This window comes from Barbus barbus (assembly GCF_936440315.1).
Source record: "Barbus barbus genome assembly, chromosome: 11".
Lineage (NCBI taxonomy): Eukaryota > Metazoa > Chordata > Actinopteri > Cypriniformes > Cyprinidae > Barbus > Barbus barbus.
The window spans coordinates 16792224-16817861 of NC_136739.1; the positions used below are offsets into that span (position 1 = coordinate 16792224).

The window sequence follows — 25638 nt, forward strand, 5'->3', positions numbered from 1 at the left end:
AGGCTTTGCAAACTTTATTTTCCACTTCTGACAAAGAAATGCACAGACAATCAGCAAGAATGGCAAATGTATTGAAAACGCTTTAACATACAATCTGTGTAAACAGAGGATTTAAAAATAAATGTCTTCCCAAACAACTGACAATATTCAAATGTAAGTAAATATCTGGATGGTCCTTTTCTGGAATACACTGTAAAGCATGAAGAAAATTGGTGTGCGTCGTTATTATCAAGTTTATTTCTTTGCACCACTTAACTGAGGCGTTTCATTTGAGCTCTAGAGCTCGATTTCGGTTTTCAGTTTAACTGGACAACTTCATGTCACAGACACACACAGGATTTTGACCTAACCTCTGATGACTCTGATTAGGTTTGCTCACATGACCCCTAAAACTCGTTGGCTTTACATTCAAGTAGTGAAAATTAAGCTCTTCAGGGAAAGAGGGAATCAACTACAAGTATTCTCAGCTCTCCATTTTATAACAGAAATGAAAACTAGACACGTGAACTTCTCATGCATGTTTCCATCCAATCAAGTATATTTGATGAATGAAATTAATACACACCCACTAGAACAAATAAATGGATGTCACATGGTGACAGGATAAGCATGAATCACATAACATGCCCCACCAACTCGTGACGGAAGAGGGCTCAAGCAGCGACACAGCCAGTGGAATGTGTAGAGGCGACTGCGGGCACAGGCAGCACTCGTGCGCAGTTTTAGAAACAGCCCATATTTGGCACAATCAAAATGTTGCGCACACATTAACAAGAATCACATCAATGGGGGACAAATGAACAGACGTTCTATAGCTTTGATTGTAGTTTCAAACAATTGCACATAAGGCCAATAATTGAAATGTGTGCATTGATTTTAATAACAGAAGGGTGTCAACAAATGAGAGCGTTTAAGATGGTCAAAACAAGCACATTTCATAATGGCTAACTCAATTTTTAGGTTTAAAAAGGAATGGTTCTCCCAGAAAGCAAGTTTTTAGATGATCAGTGTATAAAAGGTGCTGATGTCTCACAAAATAACATTCGGAATTTTGCACAAATTATCCAGTAATACCAAACGTCATAAAATTAAAGTAACAAAGGTATTTCAAAATGCCAACTTGTTCAACAAAAAACAAGTCTTCAGTAGCAAATCTCCTTTGGGGAAGATAATTATTCCTTGAATTATTATATATATATATATATATATATATATTACTGAAGAAGTCTTCAACTGCAACAAGATCATTATTTACAACAACTCCACTTGGATATGAAAATCAACTCAGAAAGTAATCTAGATCATGATAATTACTATTTTATCAATGAACAAATAGACTTCCCAAAGAAAATTGATGTATTCCTTGATGGACAGATAAGCGTAGACAGTTGTTCTTCATTTAAAATCACAGTGTTTTAGCATTAGCTTTAATACTGGACTTGTTCAGTCACTATTCAACTGACCTCATGAATGTGATCAGTCTTTTGGCAGAATTGTGTCAGAGGTTATTCAAAACACAGTTGAATACCTATTTCTTCAATACTCAGAGTTGGCCAAATCACTAGTACAATCTTAGACAATAATAACAGAAAATAAAAAAGACAAGCGAATGTAATTCTAAGACTCTGGACATCACTACAAACTGTAAATATAGTGTAAGAAACAAACAAGTAGTCAACGTTGACAGCAAAGCGCAAACCAAGTGTGTTGCTTTCATGATCCTGGCAAACAATACTGACCAGTACTTCTCAATAAAAAAAGAAAACTGCAGACTTGATGCCAGTTGGACTCCGTTGCACCATATTAGCACCGTTCTGTGCCTGACACTGAGATGGTGTGACACACTAGACATACACAGCACAACACGCCAGTTACGAATGAATGGACAATGAGATACAATACAGATGAATGAAAGAGCTAAACATGACACTGAATGAGTGACTGATGAATAGCTGCTTCTCTCTAGGACACAGTCCTACAAAAAAAAAAAAAACACAACTACAATATTAAAGGGATAACCCAAATACTGGGGAGTGCTTCTCATGTGCTGTGGATATGTCTGATTGGACACACATACTCAAAAAACAAAAAAAGAACTAATTAAGGACAAGAGAGAACGGTCTAGAAGCTACAACTACAAAATACCTTGAAGACGACAAGCAACTGTTTTGAGTGGCCTAGAGAGGAAGAGATGATAATGTAAACATGTTTGTTTGCATGTCCATGTCCACTATAAGCTACTGATGCGGTCTTTTGAGACATGCCTGTAAGACTGTACCATCACAAAACAAAGCCACTTTAAGGCAAAGCACGTGTGTGAATGTAGCTGATGAATGACACCACCCCTGACCTCAGGCTCCGGCTAGAAGCCAAAGTCAAGCACAATGTGATCCTCGAAGATGGCGATCAGCAGCATGATGCCGAATCCTACGAGCATGCCAAAGTTCTGCAGGACAAAGTGACCCATCTGACAGCGCTTGTGCTCCTCACTGTCACCATGAAGCATCTCTGGCAACTGATGAACAAGAAGAGGAATTTCTTATTGTTAAACAGAAGAAATAACATTCTAAAAGCACCAAGCAAACACAAAAATCAAGGTTTGCTGCATATACAATAAATTACAGAGAAATAAACCTAGAGAAAGGGCTGCAAAATCAAAATAAAAAGATCTTAATTATTTATGAACGGTGTCGACTGCAGCATTCAATTTACGGATGCGTTTCAATTTTTCACACCTGTTCGCAATGGCACATTAAAATATGTATTGCAAAAATCTTTGTGCAACTTCTGGAATCATACTGGATTTGGATGTCGCACCGCTTGTTCGCAATTTAGACAGTATGTAGGTGTAACACCCAATATATACTGCATGCTGCAGTTTTGGGACAAAAAATGCTTTTATTATAAGGCATCAACAGTGTAAATAAGAAGTTTATTGTGCAGCTTTGTTGATTATAATCATTTAATTGTTCACAGAAGTGCAGAACTCAGTGAGCTTGTGCTGAACATACAGTGACTGACAGCTTCAGTGATTATAATAGAAGTGCTCTATATTGTCAATAATACTGTGTATAATTTATTTGAAACTTAAATAATTGTGCTTTTTATGTTGTTCAGAGGCCCAATGTGACTATATTTACTGATGTTTAAAACAGCACTAAATTAATTCACAAACAGCTGTCAGATTATTTTCAAAGTGTGAGAGGTCAGTCACACAAATTTTTGCATTGGAAAACTCAAGATGTGGAGCTGTAGAATAAAAAAAAAAAAAATCTAGGTCTAGAGATGCTTTTTTTTTTTTTTAAGTTCAACTTTTAACAAACAATGACATGCATGAGACACTACAAAAGACATGAGATGTGAGCATAATGCTCAAACATCCCATCTAGACCAGGGGTAGGCAACGTCGGTCCTGGAGTGCCACTGTCCTGTAGACTCTAATCAAGGCCTTCAGGATTACTAAGGCTACAGGCAGGTGAGGTTTTTTTCAGGGTTGGAGCTAAACTCTGCAGGACATAGGCACTCCAGGACCAACTTTGCCTACCCTTGATCTAAACCAGTGGTTCCCAACCACGTTCCTGGAGGCCCCCCAACACTGCACATTTTGCATCTCCTTTGTCTGACACACCCAATTCAGGTCTTGGAGTCTCTACTAATGAGCTGATGATCTGAATCAGGTGTGTTTGATTAAGGTGACATGGAAATCATGCAGTGTTAGGGGGCCTCCAGGAACGTGGTTGGGAACCACTGACCTAGACCATGTTAACATAGAAAAACAAATGGACAAGCAGTGCTGTGGAATGCAACAACAAGGGCCCTAAGATGGCACGCAATAAATAGTTTCAAGCAATCAATAATTATAACATTATAACATAATTATAACAATTATAACATTGCTGGCAAGCAAATAAATCTGCATTTTGGTTCTCTTACCATATCCACTAATGCCACATAAAGAAACATGCCAGCAGTAACGGCAAAGATCCAGCTGGTGACGTTGTGCGTGTACTGTCCCACAGCCGTGCCAATCACCATGCCAACATAAGCCATCAGAGCAGAGAGGATATTGTACACAATGGCTTGCTTCACTGACATCCCAGCCTTCAATAAAACAGCAAAGTCACCTGGAGGCAAACACAAATGTGCACTATTAAATGTACAATAAACAACAATACAGCAGTGTGGGTATACAGTGGGGCAAATAAGTATTTGATACACTGCCGATTGTTCAAGTTTTCCCACTTACAAAGAATGGAGAGATCTGTAATTTTCATGGTAGGTACACCTCAACTGTGAGAGACAATATAAAAAAAATCCAGAAAATCACATGTATGATTTTTGAATAATTAACTTACAATAGAAAAATAGAACTTAATATTTGGTACAGAAACCTTTGTTTACAATTACAGAGGTCAGACGTTTACTGTAGTTCTTGACCAGGTTTGCACACACTGCAGCAGGGATTTTGGCCCACTCCTCCATACAGGTCTTCTCCAGATCTTTCAGGTTTTGGGGCTGTCGCTGGGCAGCATGGAGTTTCAGCTCCCTCCATAGATTTTCTATTGGGTTCAGGTCTGGAGACTGGCTAGGCCACTCCAGGACCTTGAAATGCTTCTTACGGAGCCACTCCTTAGTTGCCCTTGCTGTGTGTTTGGGGTCATTGTCATGCTGGAAGACCCAGCCACGACCCATCTTCAATGCTCTTACTGAGGGAAGGAGGTTGTTGCCCAAAATCTCGCGATACATGGCCCCATCCATCCTCCCCTCAATACGGTGCAGTTGTCCTGTCCCCTTTGCAGAAAAGCACCCCCAAAGCATGATGTTTCCAACCCCATGCTTCACGTTTGGGATGGTGTTCTTGAGATTGTACTCATCCTTCTTCCTCCAAACACAGTGAGTGGAGTTTATACCAAAAAGTTCTATTTTGGTCTCATCTGACCACATGACCTTCTCCCATGCCTCCACTGGATCATCCAGATGGTCTTTGGCAAACTTCAGATGGGCCTGGACATGTGCTGGCTTGAGCAGGAGGAACTTGCGCGCGCTGCAGGATTTAATCCATGACGATGTAGTGTGTTACTAATGGTAACTGTTGAGACTGTGGTCCCAGCTCTCTTCAGGTCATTGACCAGGTCCTCCCGTGCAGTTCTAGGCTGATCCCTCACCTTTCTCAGGATCATTGATACTCCACGAGGCGAGATCTTGCATGGAGCCCCAGTCCGAGGGAGATTGACGGTCATCTTGAATTTCTTCCATTTTCTAATAATTGCGCCAACAGTTGTTGCCTTCCCACCAAGCTGTTTGCCTATTGTCCTGTAGCCCATCCCAGCCTTGTGCAGGTCTAAAACTTTGTCCCTTGTGTCCTTAGACAGCTCTTTGGTCTTGCCCATAGTGGAGAGGTTGGAGTCTGATTGATTGAGTGTGTGAACAGGTGTCATGTTCAAACAGGTGCAATTAATACAGGTAATGAGTGGAGGATAGGAGGGCTTCTTAAAGTCAAACTAACAGGTCTGTGAGAGCCAGAATTCTTGCTGGTTGGTAGGTGATCAAATACTTATTTCATGTGATTTTCTGGATTTTTTTTTTAATATTCTGTCTCTCACAGTTGAGGTGTACCTACTATGAAAATTACAGATCTCTCCATTCTTTGTAAGTGGGAAAACTTGAAAAATCGGCAGTATATCAAATACTTATTTGCCCCACTGTAGTTAGTTTAGCCCATGCTAAACCTGACAATAACTGCAGTGAGATCAGGCTGTCCTTCTCAATCCATCAAAAGAGTTTTTTTCTTGTGTTTCAGCAATTCTATGTGGCTGCTCCTTTGTTCCTAATTACTGAATATATATGTGAGGTTCCTTCATGACCATTGGTTCTCTATAAACTGTACTCTGGACCTTTGCTCTGTGTCACCTGGCCCAATTAAATCAGTCGTCAAAGGCAATTAACGGCACTGCAGGGTAGTAAAAAACACTTTATTATAGCGGTCTTTCTCCAGCCACAACATGGGGAGATAGATTCTCAGATAAAATAAAAAGAGCTGCTCCATCTAGTGTCATTAGTGTCAAGTCCCATCAGCTCCACTGGATGGCAGACAGTAAAGGTAAACAACATTAAATGCAAAAAATAAAAAAATTGTTACATCAAAGGCATACTCTGTTTATGTTACTGCTTCTGTGGTATTGTAATATCTGGTTCTTTTGTTTAAACAAAAAGGGGAATTTAAAAACTAGTGGCCCTCTAGACAGCAAACTCAAAACTTCAGAAAAGCTTTACTGTGTTTTAAAAGTTGTATGTGCCGTTGTGTTGTATTAGTTCACTGTTTGTTTTTTATTCATTTAAAGGGGTCCTATTATGCGTTTTCACTTTGAATTTTAGTCAGTGTGTAGTGTGTATGTTTGGGCATAACAAGATCTACAATGTTACAAATCTCAAAGTCCACTCCAAAGGGAGATATTTCATTTTTAAAAAATCCCTTTTCCAGAACTACAATGAACGGCTCATTTGGACTACAAATTTGTTTTCCTGCATTTGTGACATCACAAATTGTAAATCCCGCCTACAGATATTTGAATGGTTGGGGGGTGAGGAGCACTGCACGTTTCAAAATCGAAACACAGTGCGGGTGTTTTTATATCACAGTATTTCTGATGGAAACCAACTGTTTTCATGAAACTTTGGATGTCATTTTCATTTCATCTTGCATATAATATCTGATAAAGCGGCGTTTGTGAGCGGAGCTCTGCTTTGTGTACAGCGTTACCGGGAAAACCTCGATCTCTCCTGCTCCAACAGCGCCTCCTGCTGGCAGATAATTAATTTGCATATATATGCAGTCACAAATAGTGTAAGTCTGTGGGACTGTGGTATAAATAAATTAAACTGTATAACAGTTTCAGTGCAATTCATGTTATAATGTTAGAATTAAAGAACAATAAACATATTACCGTTGCACTTATCTGTACATAGTCAATGCAGTTATTTTTAAACTGTTGTTGACATCCCATCTAAAACTTGATTTAGCCAAAAAAACATCAACAATAACATTACCACTTTAATATGTCTTGCAATATCCGTGCATGCAAAGGTTCTGCACGATCCTCTTGTTCAATATTCTCGAGGTCTGAATTGATTTGGCAATATTGACGAACTTGCTGTTCTGGCAAGGGGCGGGGCAATACTGAAACGCCGTCTAAGCTGTTCGCCAATCACAACGCACTGGGACAGCTAACCAATCACAACACGTCATCATGACAGCCAATCAAAATCCACCTGACTTTAAAGAGCATTTAAAGCGACAGATAACATTAACTGTAGCGCACGCTCATAACGAACAGAGCATGATTGTTCTTTGATGTGAACACTAATATAGTCTTCATTCTTGGTGTGGACAGGCTTTTATTTTTTTACTTCTACTGCACACGCATCTGTCAAATGCACGAAAATGGATCTGCTATTTCAACATTTTGTCTCTCGACATACTGCAACTGGTTAAGCCACTTACCTAGTTCATGGGGCAGTTCGTGACAGAACACAGCCACTGAAGTACTAATGCCACCTGTAATATTAGCGCTGAAAGCAGCACCTGTAGGTGACAAACACAGTCCCTCAGATACAGAAACCCTTTTAATTCAAGACAAACAAATCTGCTAATGTTTTCAATGTGCAGAAACTGACCTATAGCAAGTCCATCACTAAAGTTATGCATGCCATCTCCCATGATCACCATCCATGCTATGCTGGCGATCCCCGCATCTTTCATTTCCTGGTCAGAGTGACAGTGCCCATGGTGGGAGTGACCATGACCGTGTCCGTGTCCGTCCCCGTGTCCATGCTTTTTTGATTTTGCCTTTGGCCTACTGTCCTCTTCTGTTTTTACTGGCTCCTTGTAGGGGTGATCTGAATCAGAGATGGAGAGTGGCAGTTTGCTGGGTGAATCCAAAGGCTGCAACTCCGTCATCTGAGTGTCATTGTGTCCGGCTTCACATGTTGCACCGTCTCCTGCATAAAAAAAAAAAAAAAAGAGAATGGAAGGAGTTACTCTGACTCAACCCCATTGGTCTCTGTCTTGTCTGACTCAACCATCCCAAGGACTCAGACTCAAATGAGCTGATCTCGACTACAACACTGAGTTACATCTGAAGTTTGTTCTTATAATATCCTTACAAAAGTTCAGTATATTGGAAGAGACCTGAAGGCATCTCCAGGATATCAACACTCACAACTTTATTTAAAAGCCAAATAAAGTGTGCAGGGATTTGATGACCCACCCTCTGCTAGAGGCTTCAGATGGAGCCACTCGGCATCTGAACGCCTGTTGAGTTTGTGGTCTGACAGCTTCCTCCCAATCTTTGCTTGCTCTCCTTTCTTTTTCCTCTGGCAGAGGCTTCCCTGTGGAAGCAAGCACCTTTATAAGCACTAGGTTCTGAGAATAAAATCCAAGGTTGTTTTGCTGTGCACTAAAAGCCCCACTATCTGCAGCAATTATGGATTATATTTTAGTCTTCCATAGCTCTCAGTTCTGTCAGTCCTGAACAAGCATGTGTGAAGTAAAGCAGCTTTCTTGCCACTTTTACAAGATTTCTAACACCTCTTTCCTGTGTTTAAAGCATTGTGGTGCCTCTCACCCTTTGGTCCTTGTAGTGTTTGAACATGCCAATGCAATGTTCAATGATGAAGAGGAGGTAGATTCCTGCTAGTGCAGTCAGTCCTTTCCAAACTCCATCAAACTTAGTCAGAAAGTTTGTGGGTTCTTCCTCTGCGTGTCCTCCATGGCTGTGATCGTGGCCACTTTGAGACTGTAAGGTATAAGAAAGGTTTGATTACTTGGGCTGTGTAGTTTGGATCTTTGAAATGGTTAAATCTTTGTTTGCCCCTAAAGAGTGAACTCACATGAGGGAGTAGATGCAGTAAGGCGTCACCACTGAGGGTTCCCACGGCCAGCGCCACCAGGAAGGTCAAGAGAAACTTGAAGCAGGACTGGTTGAGGATGGGCACCAGAACAACACCCAGCAGAGACAGTAGGCTGATGATGGTGATCGACACAAATCCCCACATCCAGACCAACACTGCAGAAACACAATCAGTGGATTAACTCTAGCAACATTAAACTCTTTTAATATGGTTTAGCAATGATTCTCAACCATTTACTATGTTTGTTTACCCTCTTTATCAGCTAGCAAACTACACAGACAATAAAAATTGTAGATGAGTGCATATACTTTGTAAAAACACAATTACTATTGCAGTACCTGAAGAGGTTTCATCTTCTACTTCAGCCTCAACGTGGTGATAATGAAGGATGCAGAAGCGTCTGTCTATCTGATAGAGCAGAGCTGGACATAAATAGGTGAACTGCACTGGAGATATGAGAGAATCCAAGCTCAGTCCATAATGGTGTAGCAGCTCCGTTAAATTCAGACACTGAGGAAGAAACAGACAAAGAGTTTTACTTTGATTCATTGCTCGATTCTCCTTTGTTCATTTTTTCAACACATACAAGACATAAATCGCATATAAAATATCTAACATTAGTAGCAGGAATGTGTGAAATCCACTAGTTACTGGCTGTCTGAAAGTCTAATCAGCATGGTGGCTAGTTTAGGGTCAACTACTAATTATGCTAATTAACGAAATAACCTTCAATTCCTAGTGGTGGATGAAGTACACAAATCAAGTATTTGAGTAAATGTACAGATGCCTTAATTAAATATTAAACATAAGTACTCATCTTCAATTTTACTTGAGTGAAAGTAAAAAAGTATTTGATTTTTAATGTAGTTAAGTATTAAAATAATTTAAATATTAAAAAGGTACTGATCAATGAACAATGCTTAAATAGATTTTTATTTAAATATACTTCATCCTACAATGAGGAAGATGGATGAAGACATTAAATGCATTGATCTGCAACCAGGAATTAAAAATAATTACCAAAAGATACCAATAATTACACATGCAGAAATCCTGCATATCAAAACACTAAACTTCAATACACTAAAATTTCAATTTCAGCTACAGATAATTAGTGTGCAAACAAGAAAAAAAATAAAATAAAATTCACAAAATCTCAATATTTAAAATTCCTATGCGCTTTTTTTTGTCTTCATCTGTGAGGACCGGTGTGACCTAGCAATCTGCCAGGACCTTGCTCGCTAATCTAAACGCTCCAAAGTTCGCTACATTCTGGATCAGAAGCCAAAAAAGCTAAGTATAATATCTGCGATAGCTAAACATGTTGCAAGAGAGGTGTCGCCACCAACATGACATGACACTAAAGATCGCGAACATGATTCAAACACGTGATTCTATTCCTAAATTACAATGATTCATCTGTTTCATTCCTCAACCTTTGACACGTGCGACCACAATGTTGTGATCACTTGGTTCGTCAGTGCAGCGGATTTGAACATTTAAATCTGCATTCGCGCTGCTGCTGTCCTAAAGAGAGCAGCTGTCATGTATATGAATGAAACCGCTTCACAGTCTTTTCAACCACACAGTATCATTATTTCTGTTAAAAACATTCAAATCGCAGAAGCACTGTTATAAAATGTATAGTTCAGATATATAAACTCTGATATGTACGGTAGCCTCTCCTTTAGAAAGTAATTTGACATGTCAAATGAAGATTTATCGATTACATTGTTACACCAGTAGGTGGCGAAAAGGTCTGTTAAAATGTAAGAACATCCTGAGTAAGTCATTCATAAATTACATGTGATTTTGTTTAGTTGTCTAATGTTTTTTTCTGCAGAATCATGAGAACCACAACTTCTATTGGGAAAAAAAAAAAAAAAAAAAAAGTTTTTATCCAGAATCATGCAGTTCTATTTTGCACACAAACAGCTCTTAAAGAGTCCAGTTTTTATGTAGCCTGTTGATTTTTGTCCATGGTATTCAGCTCCAATAATATGGTTTGCAAAAAAGAGACACAGGACAAATGTTTGATATTATTTGATCATATTGGAATCGAAAAGAATCGGAAATCGATAAGCAGAATCGGAATCGATAAAATTCAAACGATACTCAACCCTACTCGCGTTACTACAGAGATTTGTTGGACTTGTATTATTAGAGCTTGTATTATTGACTTGAGTTCACGTGCATTTTCTCAGACGGGAAATTACTTTTTACGTGCGGTGCCGGTGATGATGCTTCTCACGTTCGTTTCGGAGAAAAAAAGGACAAATATTTCAATCGATCGCTCAGGCAGGGCACCGAAATCTGCATTCTGATTCGGTTCTAGTACATACCGGTTACATAGGTACTGGTGCCATATTGGTACCGGGTTTCGGTACCCAACCCTATTCTTGAGGCACATCTGAAGGGCAAAGCCATTCATAAACAACCAGATAGGACAGACACTAAGATGTACCTCCTCATGTTGGTGAAGAACACCATGTGCTTGTGATTTCACAGTCAGAATTTCTCCTGGAACCTCTCTCCTGCCCCTCTGCGGCTGAATAGGGTTGTGATCCTGGCTGCTATGGTCATGGTAATCTCTTGTCTCCAGCTCACCAGCCTGAGTAACACTGATGCTGGTCTTGTTGCGGCCTCGATGAGCTCTGGCTTTAGGTGGCCTGCTGTTTCTTCTGGGTTGTGTGGTGGGTGGCTCAGTTGGGGCAGAAGGCTGTATTCTGGGTTTGAGATGAGGGGTTGCTGTGTTGTGCTCCATGCTGTCAGGACCATGGAGATGAGGGTGGGGATGCTTGTGGTGATGGTGGTCGTGGTCACTGAGATCATTATTTTCTTGTGCATGTTCACTACTCTTTTGCTCAAGTTGGTCATGGTCATCTTGAGTATGAGGACTGTCCGTAACATGCCTGTGGATATGTTTGTGATCACTGTCTTTCTCATGTTCATGGTGATCATGTTCATGATCATGGTGATCATGATCATGGTTATGATCATGTCCCCCATGATCATGTCCCTCAGATCCACTGTGCGTGGTGCTCTCGGCTCCGGTGTCAAGTGTTTTGTTGCACGGTAGCTCCTCAGCAGGGCCGTGTTGTTCATTCTCATGGTGGGAATTTTGATGGGTCTTATGTGAGATGTTGGGCTTCTGATGAAGATGCGGATGGTTGGCTGAATGCGAGTGCCGACCTTCCTGAACCTCGAGAATATCTAAGTGTGCCACATGATCGTGGCCCAGATCTTCATGCTCCAGCCCAACCACGCGCACTTCACCCAGCCCTAAACTCAACAGCAGACTCTGGAAGCCTTTAAAATCCAGACGATCCTTGTGGCCGTACCGACAGAACAACTGCTGGATGTAGTAACGTTGCTCATTCTCTGCAGGTTCACCATGGCCGCTGTGCACAAACTGGTCTGATAAACCATCACAGGACAATTCTGAAATCTGCAGGTCACTGTGGACGTGGTCGTGGTCACCGTGTTTGTGCTCGTGGTGATGGTGGGACCCTCCTTCATGGCAGTGACTGCACTGATGGTACAGCAGGGTCAGCACACAGAGAAAGCAGAATCTAGTATGTGTGTGAATTCTCATTATCTCCTCGCTTAGAAACCTCTGTGAAAAAACAGAAATCCAACTCAATACACCAGAAATGCATCTAAATTGTTGGTCACACTTTATTTTAAGGTCCAATTCTCGCTATCAACAAACCATTAACTACAGCTTTTGCCTCAAACTACTAATTTGCTGCTTATTAATAGTAAGGTAGCTGTTAAGTTTAGGTATGGGGTAGGATTAGGGATGTTGAATATGGTCATGCAGAATGTGTGCTCTATAATAATCTGTTAATAATAGGCATGTTAATAAGCAACAAGGTAATAGTGAGAATTGGTCCCTATACTAAAGTGTTACCATATTGTTCAACAAAAATCAATAACTCTTAATGATGAACATCACATTAACCGACATGAAAACTGGTCTCATGGTAATGTTTCAACAGCAGTATGAACTACTGGCGACAGTTATGGACTTTTACGGTAATCATCTAACCCATCTAGTTCATTTTATTGTTGGGGTTTGATTTATACTCAAATGTTAGTAGGAAGGAAAAAAAACAAAAACACTTTCAGTCATGCTCATCTTTGGTAACTCCTCTGCAGGCATCTTGAGTAAAACGGTTTCATATTTAAAGTAGCATGTACAAAAGACCCAAACAGTTTCTTGCACATAGCCGACATTAATCACTTATTTGATTATTAAAAAAAAAAAAATTCTAAATGGGTTTTCATCTTGAGAGCCATGTTATTATAGGAAAAATTCTTGATCTATCCCTTTTTCCAGGGGGCTGATAGATTCCCAGCTGGAAAAGTACTGAAGAGCCTTAATGGTCCCCTTACGGCAACTACTGTGAGCCTGGAGGGGAAAGTGTGATCAATCTGCTACCAAACAAAACAGAGATCTCAGCATGAGAGAGAGTCTTTTCTTCAATCTGCATACAAGAGCCACAAATAAGAAAAATGTTTGTGAAATGGATCTGGGTCTGAGTGTTCCCAAAAGTTTTATTCCAAAAGCACTGCCATTTATTTTCTGCAGCTTGTACTGCATACTATATTATGCTAGTTGGTTAAAGCAGATTAAGCCAATATTAATTTTTCTAGAAATCTGGTATATTAAAAACAATATGCAAACACAACAACATACTTCAGCTTTTGCATACTTCTTTCACGAGTTTATCATGTTGAGGAAATATGACATCTACTGTGAATTGTGTTTACAGGAAATGTATACCTACATTAAGAACAAAAGACATTTATATGCTGCAGAGTGTAAAACGTGAGGAATATATTGCAGTCAGATAATCATTTATCAAACATAACTTCCCTATTGGAAGGAATCATACGCTCGCCAAACAACAGTCAATGCAAAGTTGACAGTACATAAAGATCACAGCACTGGTGGGATACACTTAGGTTCCAAGAATAAAAAGAAAAACAATCCCCCAACTGCATGTGAACAAGTGTAAATCAACCACAACTAGGGGGGGGAACTAAAACATTTAGACAAAAAATGAGCCATGCATATAATACAAAAGATTCTAATTTATTGAACGGTTCTTTAAGTCAAAACATCCTGTAAGCAGTACTTACGACAGCCTGCGCTCCAGTCTGTTAAAGTGTGTGAACTTGAAGCGTGAAGGTGGTTAAAACATAGTATAATTATGATCCTTCCTCTCGACAGCACAGTGTTTATAAACATGAGAGTGGAGGGACCTCTGAACCCTTCAGGAGATGGGATGGGGCAGGAGTGCTGATAATCCTGCCTCACTGTGCTAGCTCAATATGCTCTTTGTTAGTTATGACATCCCAAACATTTTGTTAAAAAAAAAAAATCCTAAAACCAGCATAGAGTCATGTGCTGCAGATATATCATAAGACAAATACTAGAGGACTAGAACTACTTCTGCTAGAAATCACTTGTGATCAAGTGAATAAAAGGCAGAGGGGCTCTTCAATTGAACTTTTAATTCACACCAAAAACACCAGTCCACTGTTCGTAAATTAATTTTCCGTGAAAATATGCCAATTACATTCTGTAACGTCCTCATACATCATAACAGGGAGTGTTAAGGAAATTTAGAGTTAAACCTAACCCTTATATGACGTCTTTAAAATGTACTACGCGCAAATGCCCTCATCTAGATACAAAAAATAGATAAAAAAAAAAGATTCATCTAATTTTCATTGTTTTTGAAAGAGGACCTGCTATGAGGAATTTACCTCAGAAGAACAGTGCGGTCTGACTGACATGGCTTTTTTCAGCAGAGAAGATCATTTCTGTAATTTATTCTTACCTACATTAGTTAACGTGCTATTTTTACATAAACCTGCACGGATTTACCTGTACTAGTTGCGCTTTTCCTGAACATCTTGCCAAACTGAAATGTACTGTTTAACTTTTAAGCTTTTTTGTTATTCAGCTATTTTGCATTACATTTTTTATAATGTTTAAGTATTAGTCGTTTTAAAGCTAAAAGGCTAAACTATTCTATGTTTGACTCAAATTAAGTTTAATTTATATTCAGGTTTATAGTGATTTTAAGATGTAACCTAATTAGCGATTTGAATAATTAAGTTACTTATTGGGTAACTAAGTTACTTTTCAGACAGAGTAATTAGTAAAGTAATTTAAATACAAATATTGATGATGTAATAGTAATTACATTTTGAAAGTAACTTCCCCCACACTGATGCTGATGTATGTTCAAGTGTTTGTTTTTCTAAAAGGTTTGCCTTTAGGCAGTTATTTGATGCTATAAAAACGGGGCGTGGTGTCATGATTGTGATCCTGCGATTGGGTCTGCGGGACTTTGATACCGCGGGTCCACCTCACGACACTACTGCGCAGACTCGGGCTCCAAACGAATCTCTGTGCTGTATACATTATGTATAAGCACACACACATGCATGTATATATTTCAGAAAAATTTTATGTTTATATATTAAATACATTTATTTATAATATAAATGATATGAATATAAATAGACAAGTAAATAGCCCAACATGAGTCGGATATTTAGAAAGCCATTTAAAATTATTGTAAGTTCAAATTTGAAAAAACATGTCTCAAAACTTTATGGCAGGATGGGTCTCTCCCCATTCCACTGCATCTCATGTTTTTAAATGAAAAAAGTAAGGTTACTCTTTGTGATTGGTTTTCCGTGCTTTGTATTAAATTGTGTATACATGATGCTTTTTTTTGTTCCTAATTGTTTAAGCAACAACTATATATGGTTAAACATTATTTTAATTAACCGTGCATTAGTAATATTTTGCTCAATGCGCCCTCTTGTGGCCTTTTTCAGCACATATAAAAACTACAACTGCTAAAGAGTGATTTATCATGCTCTTTTTGTCTACCACTTGCTCATGCTGATGATATTTTATTCTTCTATATTAACGCACGTCGTATCGTACGAGTCAATAGGTGTCATCATCGTACAGTCTACACACACATCGTAGCCATTAGATCCATGTCGCACAATGTGACATGCAATGATCTTATAGGATTGCTAAAATCGTGAAGTGTGTCTCGGGCTTAACACATATGATCTTAACTTAAATGAGTGCACAAACAAAAATAAATGAAAAAAAAAAATAAGTGAACAAAAAGGAAAACAAAAGAAAGAAAAATAAATAGCTAAACAAGCAATATCTTTTTGAAAATCCATACTCCAGGTCTCTAGAAAAAACCAAACCATGACATGGCCAAAGAAGAAGAAAAACACTGGTTGAACTCCAAATGACACAGGCTGCTATGTTCTGAATTAATTATGTAACCAGCTTCAACAAAACTTAAAGAAATCAGAAGCTGACAAGCTATATTTTTCTACATTTATAATAGCAAGTTGTACGGAGTATCACCATCCACAGAAACCAATCCTGGAATGACCTGACGGGCTACCCCATGAACTGTTATTATACATTAACCTGAGCCTCTGAGCAACAGAGGAAGAGAGAGAACCCTTAAGATGCCTCATATGACTCTCACAAGGCTTCTGCCTAGACTGAACCTCTCTCACAAGTCATGCGTGAGTCCACCTCCGGTAAATTCCTGTTTACAATCTAGCTTACTGTAAGGCAGATGCTGGGCTAAACAGGGTTACAGTGGGACTCGTCTGGATCAAATAAAGCTGCTTTTACAACAGCAATCAACTTTGTGGCGATCTGGCTAATAATCCCCTCTGATTCATGCCTGTGCCAACTCATTTAGTGGTCAATGTGAATTTTAGCAGGCTGAACAATTCTATGATCTGCGCCAAGCTATATGGGAGCACATCTCTTTAACCAATAACTCTAGATATATGATCTGTCATTGATACATCTACAATACATCTACACATTCGATCAGTCATTTCACATGCAACACAGAGGGAAAAAATAAAAAAAATTGTATGTCAGCAGAAGCCTCAAGGCTTGAGGGATGAGCAGATGCCACACAGCAGATGGGAACTACACATGTTTGCCAGCGCAAGGAAGTCTGGGAAATTACAGAACTATATAACTCCACCAGGACCAATCTAAGTCCAGTGAATGTAAACTACCAAACAAATACATCTAAAAGGTATTTCAAGAAGAATCTATTCCAAATAAGATGTTCCAGCACTGGTTAAAGGGGCCTGAGTGTGTGTCTGGGTGGAGTCACAAATAAAAAGCCTTGAAAAGCATGACCTCTTGACTCCAAACACACACACACACCTCTAAAATAAACAGACACTCCAGAAGGTCCATAACAGCATGTGATTCAGGTCATGTGGAGGACCTGCACCATAATGCACAGTAGCAACATAATTACGTTTGTTGAGACTAAATATAATATTAATTATACTAAGAAAAAACAAAAATGTTTTCACCCAAATCGCAAGAACTTAAACTGTAACCTGTCCATAAAACTGCCTATTTTGATCATAAACTGGTTAACACCTCATAAAAACATTCAGAACTGCTGTGATCACATAAAGAGAGCAAATAACATCAGTTAAGTAACCTGGATTACCCTAGAAATATTTAGAGAATGGGTTAAGCTAACTTTAACAGTGATGCCAAGTCAAATACACACTGAACAATCAATCCAAAACACTGCAAGAAAAACAGGTAACAACTTTCAAAACCACCAACTGCAAAACAAGTTAATCACCTTCAAGTGTTTCCGTTGCTGCTGAATCTGATCTTCACACAACTAGGATTGGCTTCTGACAGTCTATGCCGATTGAAAATGTGCCGTACAGATCAGTTTAGGATCTGCAGATCTGACTGCAGGTGCATCTGACAGCTTACCTCTTTCTGTCTCAACAGGAGGTGGAGCAACAGGTCATATGCTGTCAACTCAGGCAGGGAACGCTCTTCTACAGCAATATGGAACGAGGTCTGATGTTTTGAAGTGTGGTGATTTAATGCAGAGGGGAGGGTGTACTGGACGTGTGTTTGTAAGTGTTGGTAGGTGGGTGTGTAGGAGTGGGTGGAGGGAGAGATTTGAGCTAATCAGGCCTGAAGTAGCCATCAAATAAAATAAAGTTAAAATTACAGTAAACAGTGATTTTACAGTATAGAGATCCTGACATGTCCATATGTTCAGGAAAACTCAACACTTATGAGGTCTTTCTGGTTACGTTAACCAAATATTCCAACAAAGAATAAATCATCAAACTGCTTTTTTTTTTTTACAAAGCGAACTTCATATTTCACTAGATGGACTAAATACATGCAATTTGTTCTCAAGGCTTTCAGTTAACAGAGACAAACTACAGCCAACTGTGTGTGATTCGGCTCAACAGCTTCTGTAAATTGGCTTCAAAGGTCAGCAGCAGAGCCTAAATATCAGAAGGAAGAAGCAAGCGTTTTCATGGACAATGTAGGAGAGAATACTTTGATGGCTGTAGTTTTTCCCCTGTGAGACTTCAGTCTGTGAAGTCCATCAGACACCAGAAGGCTATTACCCAGACCATCTGAAAAGGAGAGAGGTGATTATCAAAGAGAAGGCCAGATACTAATCAGAGGGATTTTTAACGCTTGTCAGGTCAATTTTAACAATGGTGCAGGGGGCTACAGGGATACTCGTTGGCAAGGAAGTGCTGAGGGTAGGATCCTTTATAGGAATGTACCGATACAGAAACTTTGACTGCTATGATAATTCTTCATCATAAAAAAAAATAAATAAATCACCAAAAAATGTGCCAATTTCCAACTCTTTTGTTAAAAAATGGGAAATATAACTTTCACAGTTATTACGAGAATAAATAAACAAAATGCATGTGTGCCATGGATGGAAAACCTTTAGCAAACATTTTACTTTGTCTTTTGAAGTGTAGGACAATAGTAGAACATCTAGAAATGATGTAGGTCATATGACTGCAATTTCTCATCTTAAATATATGATCCACCAATACATATAGCTGCCAATATATCGTTCATCTCTCGATTACAATAAGAATGCCTGAAACATTCAGAGTCTTTCCTGCTGACCCAACCAATGTTACAAATCATCACACTAAAACTCCTGCAGCTAGGCTTAAGAATAGCTTATGCATTAAGAACCGGAGTTCAGTTGGGGAGTTAAGCAACATGTACTGTTAAGTGCATGGTTCAAGATGAATATGCATGCCAATAATGCAGATGTTCAAACTTAAGATTAGGGGTGTGCTCAAAATATCGATTCTTAGATACATACCGATATAATAAAAAAAGATACAGTATCGATATTCTAGCCCTTAGTATCGATACTCCGCCCAGCCATTAGGGGGCGCAGCGGCACCCGCGAGTTTCAAAAAACTCATGGAAAATGTTAAAGCAAGATGTAGCATTTAAAGGTGCCATAGAATGAAAAACTGTCTTTACCCTGGCATATTTAAATAATAACAGTTCTGTACATGGAAATGACATACAGTGAGCCTCAAACACCATAGTTTCCTCCTTCATATGTAAATCTCGTGATTAAAAAAGACCACTGAAAAACAGGCGAATCAGAACATAACACCGACTGTGACGCAACAGTCGGGATCACTACGCCCCCAACATTTGCATAAACCCGCCCTTGTTCTAAGCCGGCCGAACCATCAGAAGCTCTGCAGGTATTGTAAATAAACAAGCGCGGACAACAGCGAAAATAACAAAATAAATGTTATGTTCCAGGCCGTGCAGGGGGTGTGAAGTGCAGGGATGGGTTGGTGTCTGTATTCAGAAAGGCACAGAAAGCAAATAACGCGAGCCACTAAAGGGACATGGTTAGCTCCTTGCTAGCGGTAGCCTGTTACAGTACATAAGATTTCACTCTCAGTAAGGAGAGATGAGGATGATGGCGAATGACTTACAGATCCCGAGCACCACTGACAAGCATCTGATCTTGTGAAATGTGTGGTAAGTACTGTTGCTCCATAATGTAAACATAGTTTGTGTGATCGCGTCTCTTGAAAGTGAACTATAACGCGATCGATGGATCGTTCAAAAGCAGTTTCAATGCCTCGCATATTAATAACGGCTCCCTAATGCCCGCGCTTTATATACAGTATAATTACCCGACGATATAACTGCGAGAGAAAGTATTTAAATATATATTTTCCTCCCTGTGCTTCCTTCTTGCTGATGAGCCGTACTGTGAAACAGCCAATCAGAGCAGAGCTCATTATTATTCATGACCCTGCCAAATAAGCCAATAACAGACCGTTTCATTCTAGGGAGAAATCCTAGGGTTGTAAATGGACATGTAAAATCGTTTCTGGAGATTTTTTGCCCTTACCTAAGCCACATACCTTCTATGTAGATATCAGAGAACAATTTAAAATACTGTATCAATGCATTCTATGGCACCTTTAAGTGATTTCATAGTGAAATATGTTATGGCAGTACATGGTGTCACAAAAAAGAATTATAAGAAGTTAAGAATAATAAGAAGAATATTTTGTGCTTGTGTGAGCTCAGACTGTACCCTTGGAAAGTTAAATGTTGACTTGTGGTAATTTCCAGATTAATACAATTTGTGTACAATTAATCAGACCACTTAAAGTTGCAAATATTTAAGCAAAATGCACTTTGTTATAATGCACTTTTGTCTTCATTAAATTGAAGAAAAATGCAGAGTTCTGTTTGTTGAGTAAATGTGTTCAGCATTAACTAATTGGCTCTGGCCCATGTATTTTTATTGAATCGTATCGAATCGTGTCACATTGTATCAAATCGTATCGAGACAGCTCTGTATCGAGGTACGTATCGAATCGTGACCTGTGTATCGAGGTATGTATCGTATCGCCAGGTTCTCCAAGGTATACAGCCCTACTTAAGATATAAGCAAACTCTGAACCATGCTGTTTTTGGATTGTTGATCTAATCCCTGAAAGTCCCTTTATCAAAATGAAAGTCTAGCATGACTAAAAAGAGGCTTTAACAATTTTCTTCAAAATGAAAGGAAGAAGTTCATTTGAGACTTGAGGGCGTTGCGTGTTGTAAAACAATCTTATTCCTGACTGAAATAGAGAGATTATTATTCCTGTGCTACAATATAGAGACTCTACTCTTTTTAAAACAAAAAAAAAGGGGGGGGGGGGGGATGGGAGTCGCGGCCTAATGGTTAGAGAGTCGGACTCGTAATCCAAAGGTTGCGGGTTCAAGTCTCGGGCCGGCAGGGATTGTAGGTGGGGGGAGTGAATGTCCAGCGCTCTCTCCACCCTCAATACCACGACTGAGGTGCCCTTGAGCAAAGCACTGAACCCCCAACTGCTCCCCGGGCGCCACAGCATAAATGGCTGCCCACTGCTCCGGGTGTATGTTCACGGTGTGTGTGTGTTCACTGCTGTTTGTGTGCACGTTGGTTAAATGCAGAGCACGATTTCCGATTATGGGTCACCATACTTGGCAGTTTGTCACTTCACTTCAATAGACCTCCACATTGAATACACATGGCCATGAATGCTCAAAGCTTTATAAACCCTACATACTTGACCTGATTTTGGTCTCGAACAAAGGAATGGTAACTAAAGAGTCACCTGGAATAGACCACAGGCTTTTTTATGCACAATTAAACCACCCCACAATGTGCCGTAAAACATATCAACAAAGTGTTTAAAGAGATATTATAAAACATACATTTTAAGGTACCTGCTAAGGCCACCTAAAATCTTAAACTGTAAATAAAATGTCTTTTCCTAAACAAGACCTCACTCACAGAGCTTATGTTCATTTAATCTCTCTGTTCAAGAATGTATGCTTAACAGCTCAGTATGTACAGGCACCTACATCAGATCATGTGAACAATCTTATGCACTGTTATTACCAAACTTCAAGTCTCATTTGATCAAGATTAGGCAAGTCACATGATAAAATGCCAACCCGTATTTGACAAATTCTTGTTTAATGCTGGCCTGTAAATTCTGTATTTGAGACTGTTCATAGAAAAATAATACATGCAAGATAGTCAACTTTCAGAACAAATCAACGAGTTCATCAGTTCTGTCATCATTTACATTCAAAACATCGTCTTTTATGTTTCACAAAAGAAAATGTTGATTTGAACAAATTTGTGGGAACTACTACCTTTAAAGATAAAATAAAATTGTGTTAGCAAGCAATAGCATGTCTCACTATTATCTAATGGGACACCTGGGTTGTACCACAAAGTATGAGTGGTTAGGAATGTCTGTCTAGTGCTATCAGTCTATCACATAACGATGGAACCAGAAATGCAGCCTTTTCTGGTTAAACCTGACAGCAACATAAATATATTGACCAGCATCTCCACCTACATGGTCAACTGTTTATCCTCTATAGTCCTACAATAAATATTTGATTATCATCAATAACAAGAATAGTCTGTTGTAGCGAATGCAGTAAAGTCAACTGGAAGAATTGATTTAATATCTGGATAAAGCTACGAGTTAGCATTCCTATTCACCTCAATGGCAGTTACTCAGCTGACACAGTGAGAGGACACAATCTGCCATCTTTGCTAATGCCAATGCTCATTTCTGCTACTAGATTGTTTTGTGCACCTAATCCTAAATGTCACTAATGGCTGAACAGCCACAAGAAAACGCTGTCACGACAACATTAATTGGCACCTCAAGAATGCTCACTGTCCCAAGCCTTTAAGCTAATCTGAAATGTCAAACACCTCGCCTTGAAAGTAGGGCTGTCGCGATTCGTCACGACTAGTCGATTATTAAAAATCGTTGACTTCGTTTTGCTCGCGTCGACTAACCGGCAAAATACCGGAAGTGACGCATTTCATGGACAAGAATCCATAAAACACATTTTTAGACTATTTTCCAAGGCTGCATGATATATTAAACCCATTTAAAAATCATTATTAAGCATAATTGTGAATTCACAAACGCTATGATTTAATTAAATAATTATATGCGATGCAGTTCACACAGTATATGCGCTTTAATTATTTCCATGCGTGTAGGTAAGTTCGTGTGTCTCACAGCGGGTTAGCATTCCTATTCATTTATTCAATTTATAAATCTACACAAACACAGGAGAATACATCGCGATTTCAAAATAAAAGCTCAAACCCTCACTCTGAGTTTACACGTTTTGATGTCCACATATTCATTTAATTACAGTGGCTGTAGCATTTTTGTCCTAAAGAAATTGACAAATATTAAAGATTAAGTGTATGTTTGAATTAAATGGTGCTTGGTCAATATTAAACTAATGTGTAAAAATAATCGTCAGGCCGTCGGCACCCCTGCAGGCCTTTGTTGTTATGCGTAATCTACAATAGCTCTATTGTTTAGAATACATTATGTATCTTAACAGTTTTGTTCAATAAAAACAAGATTTCTTGCTTTTGATTGCTTTATTTGAACTAATTATTGAAAAAAAAAATTATATATATATATAATTAATAATAATATATATATATATTAGTTTTACTGTTTTATCTGTACCAAATTCTGTTTTCCATTATTTTCTGGATTCCATTTTAATTGTTCCATTAAATTATAAATTAATAATTATTAATAATAAAAAGCATCTCCTCCAATTAATTGATTTTATATAAAAAAAAAAAAAAAAAAAAAAGGATTTTTTCAGAAATACTACACATTTACATTTTTCACCTAAATAAATTCTGGTAAATAATATTTCTGGTAAATACTCCTTTAAAAAGTGTTTTTTGATTATAATCTTATTATTAGTAGACATGTTGTCATTCTCACACTATAATACTGAACTTTGATTTCAGTGATTTGAACTGATGGACACTTGCTTCTTGCACTCTATGTTGCACTTCACTTTTGCTTTAAAAAAAGATTTCATTTGGTTTAATAAAATATTTTTAAGTAAAATTGATGATTTTTTTGCGGGAAATTAGTCGTTTAGATTAATCGATGAATTGAAAAATTAGTCAGATTAATCGAAATAAAAATAGTCGTTAGTGGCAGCCCTACTTGAAAGTAGACCAAAGTCGGCACCAGCAGTCAAGGGAGAAGTGAACAAGGAGTGGTCAAGTCAGACAACACCTACTTCTCACACTGGACCAACAATCTATGTAAGCCATGTAAATATCACGCTTACATCTATTGATCAAGTGCGCATAAGTATTCCATTACATCTATTTTTAAATTTCACAATCCATTTTTACTGACATTTTTTTCAGATATGTTGCAGTTTTTTGAATGACCATTAAGCAAGAAAGATATTGTAACTACCGGCTGGCCATCACAGACCCTCAGGCACAACCGTGACAGAACTGCACTCCATCCAAAGTTGCAAAACCACTGCATTATCTAATACTATTCAGGGTTCTGGTAGGTGCATATACTTCCCAGGGTGCCCACTGCTCCAGGTGTATGTTCACTACTGTTCACTCACTATTCAGAGTATGGGTCACCATACTTGGCCACACACCACTTCCCTTTCCCGTTCACCTTAAAAACAGGCTACATAGTATTTATTGTATTTACAGAATCTCCACTGAGAAAAGACACTGGGTTTATGTAATAAAAAATAAATTAGAAATATTATATATTTAGTTTGGATTTAAAGATCTTAGATTTCCCTTTTCTCATTAACATCTGCAAGCAGAGGCTCTGCATGTCCATGAACACCAGTTCAGTTTCTGTGGTTAGTCACACGGTTAAACAGAGGAAGGCTTCTGCAGGTGTGCAATAGCTCAACAGGAAAACCGCATTATCACACTGCAGCAGAACCGCCATTTGTCCAGTCATTGTCACACTTCCGGCATTAAAACAAAGACTAGTATCTTATTCATGCTTTTCTTACAACAGACTAGAAGCGTTTATTGTAGCAACACCCTTCTGATGTCACATTACCAAAAAAACTGTTTGACTTCATTTATATATATAAATATTTGTTGGGAGACTGGTTTTTAGCTGGTCTTCCATCTTAGCCAGGCTATTTTTAGAAGAGATGTGGGTACTTTTTAGGTGGTCAGACTTGGATCTGCCAAATGTTACTCAGAACTGGTCATTTGGAAACATGTTGCACATTAACTGGCAGGGCCTGGAAAATGCACAAAGAAACCGCAACAAAAACTGGTATTAAACATAATCCACATCATTACATCATTCAAAAAACACCACTCAAGATTACCTGCCACTTTAATTTGACATTGTAAACAGCTGAATTAAATTATGAATCAAGGGGGAAACCTCAAAGAAAACATATTAAACAGATTAATCTTGTAGTCTGAAGAGAAACCAGCAAAACAGGAACATTTGGTTTTACAAATAAGTTAAACCAGTGTGAGACAATCTTAAAGACTACACCACCCTTAATTTATATGACTGATCCTGGAGCCCAAGCAAGAGATTAAACCCCACAATTCCACTAACTTCCAGGATGCATTGAATCCTGATCAATGCCAACGTGAACAAATGTCTATTTTATTAACACGATTCACAATAAACACGTTCATTCAGAGCAGCGAAACGCGTTAGTCGAGCAGCAGCTTTAATAAGGCGCATAAAGCTAAACAACAGTAGCTAACACTGCTAGCGCCGGAAGCTATAAAACCAATAATTATTTAAAACATTGCACGATTTTATTGTAATATCCCTGCTCTCATTGACCCATCTGAAGCTGCTCGGGTCCATGTTGTGGGAGTGTGTGAAAACAAAGCGGGTTTTATATAGTTTACCTCACTCGAGTGCCGTGTGCATCTCCTCTCCGCTCGGTACTAAAACACTCACGCTGCGCACCGCACAAAACTC

The 25638-nt window shown here is 38.7% G+C and overlaps 1 protein-coding gene across 2 annotated transcripts; it reads right to left on the minus strand.

Annotated features, from left to right (window-relative positions):
• Positions 1-25638, minus strand: slc39a10 (solute carrier family 39 member 10). Of its 2 annotated transcripts, none has more exons than XM_079428693.1 (10): positions 25566-25638; positions 11375-12526; positions 9249-9420; positions 8890-9065; positions 8625-8795; positions 8268-8388; positions 7675-7998; positions 7502-7582; positions 3934-4124; positions 1-2515 (listed from the first exon to the last, which is right to left on the minus strand). In XM_079428693.1, the coding sequence occupies exons 2-10, from the start codon at positions 12503-12505 to the stop codon at positions 2363-2365; spliced, it is 2520 nt and encodes an 839-aa protein (XP_079284819.1). In that variant the 5' UTR covers positions 12506-12526; positions 25566-25638; the 3' UTR covers positions 1-2362. The 2 variants fall into 2 exon arrangements, with proteins under 2 accessions (XP_079284819.1, XP_079284820.1); XM_079428694.1 differs by lacking the exon at positions 25566-25638 and adding an exon at positions 17607-17746.

What these genes read in the sequence shown, in the direction of transcription:
- slc39a10 (XM_079428693.1), bottom strand. Translation starts at nt 12,505, where the DNA reads ATGAGAATTCACACACATACTAGATTCTGCTTTCTCTGTGTGCTGACC. An exon ending in CGAACTGCCCCATGAACTAG is followed by an intron (nt 4,125 to 7,501) that starts GTAAGTGGCTTA and finishes GTTTGCCTCCAG; the next exon opens with GTGACTTTGCTGTTTTATTG. An exon ending in ATGTGGCATTAGTGGATATG is followed by an intron (nt 2,516 to 3,933) that starts GTAAGAGAACCA and finishes CTTGTTCATCAG; the next exon opens with TTGCCAGAGATGCTTCATGG.